Source organism: Molothrus ater, chromosome 34 (genome assembly GCF_012460135.2).
Source record: "Molothrus ater isolate BHLD 08-10-18 breed brown headed cowbird chromosome 34, BPBGC_Mater_1.1, whole genome shotgun sequence".
In the NCBI taxonomy this organism is placed as follows: Eukaryota; Metazoa; Chordata; class Aves; order Passeriformes; family Icteridae; genus Molothrus; species Molothrus ater.
In genome coordinates, this window is record NC_071661.1 from 1,235,264 (window position 1) to 1,242,991 (window position 7,728).

The following is a 7,728-nucleotide window of genomic DNA, read 5'->3' on the forward strand; positions in this document are numbered from 1 at the left end:
CCCCTGGCACTCCTAAGGATCAGGAATGGTGTGGCCAGCAGGAGCAGGGCAGTGATTCTTCCCCTGTGCTGGGAACTGGTTGGGCAGCACCTCGAGTGCTGTGTCCAGTTCTGGGCCCCCAATTTAGGAAGGACATAGAGGAGCTGGAGTGTGTCCAGAGATGGGCAACAAGGCTGGTCAGAGGACTGGAAGAAAGTCTTGTGAGGAGCAGTGTCTGAGGGAGCTGGGGTTGTTTATCCTGGAGAAGAGGAGGCACAGGGGAGACCTCATCACTCTCTACAATTTCCTGACAGGAGGGTGCAGCCAGGTGGGGGTCAGGCTCTTTTCCCAGGGAACAGTGACAGGACAAGAGGACACAGCCTTTTGCTGCACCAGGTAAAGTTTAGGCTGGACATTAGGAAATATTATCCACACAAAGGGTGATTGGGCATTGGAATGGGCTGCCCAGGGAGGTGGGTGAGTCACCAGCTGTGGTGGTGTTTAAGGAAAGACTGCATGTGGCACTGAGTGCCATGGTCTGGGTGACAAGGTGGTGTTGGGTGCCAGGTTGGACTTGATGCTCTCCAAGTTCATTTCCAGCCTGGTTGATTCTCTGATGATTGTGACACTGCAGGACCTTGTGGAACCAAGGGTCCATTGTGCCACTGCAGAACCAAGGAGAGCCTTGGGAGAGCCTGGGGACAATGGAATCAAGGGGCCATTGCTCCATTGCAAGGACTCTGGGAACTGAGGGAGCAATTGTGACCCTTGTGGAACCAAGGGTCCCTGGTGACACTGCAGGATCTTGTGTCACCAGGGCTCCATTGTGACACTGCAGCACCAAGGAATTCATTGTGGCACTCTGCGGCCTCCTGGAACCACAGAGGCCACTGTGACCCTGCAGGGCCCTGTGGAACCATGCAGAGCATTGTGACAGAGCAGGACCTGGTGTCACGATGGGACCATTGTGACACTGCAGGGCCCCATGGAACCAAGGGGCCAGTGCTGCTCCTCAGGGACTCCTGGAATGAAGGAAACATGTTTGACACCGTGGTGGCCCTTGGGACCAAGAGGCCATTGGGACACTGTGGAACCAAGGAGAGCATTGCTGCACTGCCAGATCTCATGGAAGCAAGGATCCATTGTGACACTGCAGGGCCTTGGGGGATCACGGTGCCATTGTGACACTGCAGGGCCCAAGGATCCAATGGACTTTGTGACACCAAGGGGTCCCATGGAACCAAAGGGACATTGTGAAACTGGGAGGCCTCATGGAATCGTGGAGACCATTGGGACACGCTGGGGCCTCATGGAACCATGGTGATACCAAGTTGGCACCAGGAGCAGGGCAGTGATTCTTCCCCTCTGTTCGGCACTGGTTTGGCAGCGCCTCAAACGCTGTGTCCCATTCTAGACCCTTTGGGGCGGGCATTAGGGAGAAATTTGTACCAGGAAGAGTAAAGAAAGCAAAGGTGAAGCAAAGGAAATGTTCAGGGCAGTTTGGGGGTGGCTGCCAGGAAGCCCTGGCTCTGAGCAACAGCGTCTGCAGTGGCACAGGAAACTCCCAGCTGATGGGAACAAACTTTCTGGCTGACTGCAGAGGCCAGGACAAAGCTGAGTGGTTTCCCTGGTGTCCCCCAGCCCTTGCTGGCCCCAGGGGCTGATGGCATTTGTGCTCCCTCAGGTTCATGTCCCCACAGCAACAGCATGGGGGTGCTGCCCCTGATGTGTGCAATGCAAACAGGGGCTGCTGAGGCAGTGCTGCCGTGTCTGTGCCTGCAAGGATGGGGCACCTGTGTGAGCTGGGGGAGAGGCCAGGGCTGCAGAGGGGGGATGTTGTTGGCAGCTGCATGAGGACACTCTGGGACGCTGCCCTGGGCTGTGCAGCGCGCTGGGCATGGATCAGCCCCTGCTCTGCAGCTCCTTCCCGTCTGCCCCAGGGCCCTTGCACAGCCCCAGCCATGCTGTTTGCCCCCAGCCTGCCCACGGCCATCCTGGGGCTGCTCAAGGGGGTTTCTGTGCTGAGCATTGGCCTGGCCGTGTTCTTGAGAGAGCCTGGGCAAGGAGCCTGGAGCCCCCAGGGCCTGGCCTGAGGCGTCAGCGCTGCCCCAGCAGTGCCCATGGCCTGTCCCTGCTGCAGCCCCGGCACTGCCACCTCCAGGGCTGTGCCCAGCCCCGAGAGCACTCAGGCCCTGCAGCAACACCAGGGCCACCAGGGCAGCGGGGCAGGGCCACGGCAGCAGCACTGGCAACACCAAGTGCTGCTGCTGCTGCTGCTGGGCACAGCTGCTGGGCCAGCACTGATCTGCCCCAGCTCTGCACACAGACATTGCTGCTGCAGCTCCAGAGAAGGCAACAAAAGGGCATCTCTGAAGAAAACTCTGCTGGGACATCCTTTAGTTCCTTTAAAGCCACCGAGAGCGCAGCCCCTCATAGACACAGTCTGTGGCCACAGGGAAGGTGGAGAGAAACAAAATGAGAAATGGCACAAGGAATGACATTTATTTGTGGACAAGATTAAAAACCTAAAATAAAAAAGACAAAGAACCTCAAAATGAAACCAAGAAGAAGTATCAAATATGACTTTTATTGCAAGTGATTTGCAGAAATTGGCCAGCAGTTTAATGTTCCTGAAAGCATCCAGTCATCTGTCGCCACACTGCAGCCTTGAGCTCCTGGTTCCTCAGGCTGTAGATGAGGGGGTTCAGGGCTGGAGGCACAACTGAGTACAGAACTGACAGGGCCAGATCCAGAGATGGGGAGGAGATGGAGGGAGGCTTCAGGTAGGCAAACATGACAGTGCTGAGGAACAGAGAGACCACAGCCAGGTGAGGGAGGCAGGTGGAAAAGGCTTTGTGTCGTCCCTGCTCAGAGGGGATCCTCAGCACAGCCCTGAAGATCTGCACATAGGAGAAAACAATGAACACAGAACAAACAAATACCAACGACACACTAACAGCAAGAAGTCCCAGTTCCCTGAGGTGGGATTTGGAACATGACAGCTTGAGGATCGGTGGGATTTCACAGAAGAACTGGCCCAGGGCATTGCCATGGCACAGGGGCAGGGAAAATGTATTTACCGTGTGCACGAGAGCATTGAGAAAGGCACTGGTCCAGGCAGCTGCTGCCATGTGGGCACAAGCTCTGCTGCCCAGGAGGGTCCCGTAGTGCAGGGGTTTGCAGATGGACACGTAGCGGTCATAGCACATGATGGTCAGGAGGTAGTACTCTGATGTAGCGCAGAAAACAAAGAAAAAGAGCTGTGCAGCACATCCAGTGTAGGAGATGTCCCTGGTGTTCCAGAGGGAATTGTGCATGGCTTTGGGGACAGTGGTGCAGATGAAGCCCAGGTCGCTGAGGGCCAGGTTGAGCAGGAAGAAGAACATGGGCGTGTGCAGGTGGTGGCCGCAGGCTACGGCGCTGATGATGAGGCCGTTGCCCAGGAGGGCAGCCAGGGAGATGCCCAGCAAGAGGCAGAAGTGCAGGAGCTGCAGCTGCCGCGTGTCTGCCAATGCCAGCAGGAGGAAGTGCCTGATGGAGCTGCTGTTGGACATTTGTGGTGCCTTGGCATGGGCATCTGTAAGAAAAGTAATCATGGAATAGTTGGCTTTGGAGAGGACTTGAAATATCCCAGCACAGCCTGGGGGCACTTTCCCCCCACTGCCTGCCCAGGGCTCTGGTGCCTGGAGCTGTCCCTGCCAGCAGCTGCTTCCCTGTGCCCAGGGCTGGGCCCTGCCAGTGCTGCCAGAGGCCAGCCCAGCCCTGGGGGCCCAGCTCTGCCCTGCAGAGCCCTCCCAGCTCAGGCACTGCCCAGGGGCAGCTCTGGCTCTGCAGGCTCTGAGGGCAACGTCAGAGTGATAGTGGAGCCCTGGAAAATGTTAAAAATAGTCTTTGAAAATATTGGGCTTTGTGTTTTCTCAGACCACTGCACCTGCGTAAGCAGTATGATAAAAGATATAATTGTTAGATGTGATGATTGTTTAGTAATTAAATATAATTATTATATGACCAAAGGAAGAATTATGGGAAACTATGTTGGAAATTTAAAGGGAGCTATGTTTAGCTGAAATCTGTGTATACAATAGATGAATATAAGTTTAATAATTAACATGAAAATTAAGTAATGATAGAGTATAAAACACGTTCACCTCGAATGTATGGTCGGAATCAGATTTGGGTGGAAACTACCCCAATTCCCAGAGCTCTTGAATAAAAAGCACCACATATAATCGCTTCTGTGATTATGTGTTTTTGAACGCTAACAAGAGCAACCCTGAGGAGGCTGGAAAAGCAGCACTGATCCTGCCTCTAAAGGGCTCTGTGCTGATTTCTGTAACTGCCTGGTTTATAAACATCTGAGAGGATTGTTTTTGTTTTTTTAAAACCTGAACTGAGAGATAAATATCTATGTGCAATTTCCTATCAAGACAACCCAGAAAAATAGATTTAAAAAGCATGATTTCCTCTTTCATCCAGTCCCTGCATCGCTGTGGTCCCTTTATAACTTACTTGGAAATGTTCTGCACTTAAAGGCCATGCTGGGAGCAGCCCTGAACAATGCAGCATCCTCCCCACACAAGGAGAACACTCCCAAGCCTCACCAGCTGTCTCCTGCCACCCAGATCTTGTCCCCCAGAGCTGGGAGCAGCTGCCAGGGCTGGCTGAGAGCTGTCCCTGGCAGGCAGCAGAGTCCCTGCCCCAGCACAGCGCCCTGGGCTGCAGGACCCTGCTCTGCAGGACAGCCCTGGGCACCCCTGGCTGCTCTGCACAAGAGACAATCAGAGAATGTACTCACAGGCTCTGCAGGCATTGGCATGTTCCAGCTGCAGGAGATGGCTCCAGGACCTGAAGCTGCATTGTCCTGCAGCCAGAGGTTCCTGTGCCAAGGGCTGGCAGTGATTGTGCCCCAGGCACTTCTCAGCCCCTTCCCAGCCCTGACTGATTGAAGCTCTCTGTGCCTCTGTGCTGTGCCCGGGCTGGCTGCAGGCAGTGCCCCAGCCCTGCTGGGCTGGCACAAGAGCTGCTCATCAAGAGAAATGTGCTTTTGAAGCTCTTCTTGGTGACCAGGAGCTGCCTCTGGGCCAGGAGCCCAGCCCAGCTCAGCAGCACAGACACAGCACAAGGACTTTAATGAGCCCCTCTGGGGCTTTGTGCTCAGGCCCTGAACATCAGTCCCTGAGAGGGAGCTGAAGAAACCTCTCCAGAACTCCACGGCAGAATCCAACTCCAAACTTTCTTGGACTTTTAATGGGTCCCAGAGAGGGACACGACTGAGCAAGTGTCCCCAGGCCCCAGGCAGAGCAGAGAACTGCAGGCAGTGATGACAGGTGGGGACAAAGAGAAGCCAAGTCTTGGTGCCCTGGGGCACAGCAGGGTCTGTGCCAGCAAGGGCTGGGAGGAGACACCTTGTCCTGAGGCCCTGGGGCCTCCTGGCACAGCCCCAGCCAGGCTGGGCACTGTCAGCCCCTTGTGCTGCCCTCAGCATCCCCCCCTAGCCCACATCCCAGTGGCCTCAAGGATCTGCTGGAAGGAGTCCCTGGGGAGCCTTGCTCAGCAATGGCCCTGGGGGCTCCTTCATGCTCCCTGCAGGGACTGCAGGTTTTTCAAAGGACTTTGGGCTTGGCTTTTGCCTTGGAGTCTCTGAGAGGTTTGTGCAATCATGGCCTCCAATTATCTGCTGTAATTAGTCCCTGGAGAGGCTCTGTCAGTAACAACACTCAGTGGGGCTCATTAATGCTTTAAGGTACTTCAGTTATTTGAAGGTACTTTGTGTTTCCCTTTTGATCCAGTCTCTGTGAGAGGTTTGTGCAATCATGGCCCCAATTATCTGCTTTAACGAGTCCCTTGAGAGCTTTGTACTGACACTCAGTGGGGCTCATTAATACTTTGAGATACTCAAGGTTTTTGAGGTACTTTGGATGTTCCTTTCCACTCTGAATCTCTGAGAAGTGTTTTGTCCAATTCTGGCCTCCAATTCTCTCCTCCAAGGAGCCCATGAGGAGCCTGTGTTGGAGATGAAACTCAGTGGGGCCCATTCATGCCTTGAGACACTTTGGGGTTTTCTTTTGACTTTGACTCCTGGAAAGTTTTTTTGCAATCTCCTCTCAGGCCCTGAGGTTCCAGACTCAGCTCCAAATGCACCACGGGGCTCATTAGGATCAAGCAAGTCCTGACAAACCATGGCTCTGCCTTGATTTCCTCTGGTCTGGAGCAGTTCATCAGGAAGATTTCCTTTTACTGTATAGAGAAATATTTCAAAGAGCTTCTAAGTAATATGTATTCCTATCTCAAAGGGTGTCTTTTATTGCTCTTCCTATTATACAAAAGGTGATTGCAGCATTCTGTTATTGATATTGATCCAGGGTCTCTCCTAAGGAGGTCTGGCCAGGTCAGTGAAGTTGTACCTTGAGAGTGACCCAGTGTGGACAACCTTGCCCCACATTCCCCAACCCCATGTGAGAAAAGATTTTCACTTTCAAAAATTTAAATGCCTTATTAAGGCCTTATCAAAATACAGCAGAAGACTGAATAAAGAAAAGGATACAGTGCCAGGAGCAAAGAATTCAGTCACTGTGTGCTCATCTACAAAATGGATCCTCTGTCTTTTACACCTCTAGCCCCTCCCAAAATCTTGTCAATCGACTCCTTCTTCTCTGTCCAGTGGTGGAGATCACTGTCTCACACCTTGATTGGAGGTCAGGTGCTGCCATAGGAACAAGCCAACCCTCCCAAATGCCCCAACTACTGAGGCCATCCTGTGATAGCAATGCAAGGGGGAGGGGAAGGATAACTGTACATCTACAAAACTTCTCATAACATATATTTAATATTCACCCCTTAATTGTGAGAGTCAACCATAGAATTACTCATCTATAACAAACCCCCTTTTTGTTTTCTATAAGTCATTTTGCTTGAACAATTAAGTGAAAAAATTTCTCTCTCTTGAATGAGTCATACCAGCATCTGTTGATGTGGGCAAGGACAGTGGGAACAGGAGAAAAAAAATCTCAGGTTTTCCTTAGACACACTTATTTGGAATGGACAAAAGGGCATCCCAGAGGTCCAGTATGGCTTTGACTCACATCGACCGTGCCTATATGGCTGCTGCCCATAGTTGGTGCATCTTAGGGGTGAGCACAGAGGCCAACTCGGTCCTGCCCTCCAGTCCCTGTTGAATTAAAAGACAACTGAGGAATTACAGAGGTCTGGAATGGCCTTTTGTCCCTACCTTACCATGCCCATGGGGTTGCTACCCACAGCAGGGCTATGGAGCCTTCTTGGTAGCAAACAAAGGGGCCAACCCGGCCTTGCCCTCCTTCCTTTGTCTTATTTTCTTAAAGAAGCTGTCCCACTGCATTTTACAGTCCCTTGTGTACTTCTCCTCAACAGCTGCTGGTAATTATCACCCATGAAAACAGGAAGACAGTTCTTGAGCTGGTTGGTGGAAGCTTGACTCTGCTTTTGGGCATCTTGGTGTTTTCCTGGTTGTCTTTCAGGCTCTGCTTGAGAGTCAATCTTTTTTCACCCAGCCTGGATGTTACAGTCCACTCTTTGGTTCTTCTCCTGGGCCTTTGACTCTGTTGCCATGAGTCCATCCCCGCTCTGCAGCTCACACGCCCGATTCGGTGGTGAGCAGTACCTGAAAGGGACCTTCCCACTGAGGAGTTAGAGGCTGATCTCTCCACGGCTTAATCATCACCCAATCCCCGGGATTAATATTATGGATTCTGAAGTCCAGGGTGGTAGTTT

General features: G+C 52.6%; 1 protein-coding gene across 1 annotated transcript; it reads right to left on the minus strand.

The window, feature by feature from the left end:
* Positions 1-2,600: 2,600 nt before the first annotated feature.
* Positions 2,601-3,533, minus strand: LOC118700695 (olfactory receptor 14J1-like). Its single transcript, XM_036405291.1, has one exon. It carries the CDS (start codon positions 3,531-3,533, stop codon positions 2,601-2,603), a length of 933 nt encoding a protein of 310 aa, XP_036261184.1.
* Positions 3,534-7,728: the final 4,195 nt, after the last annotated feature.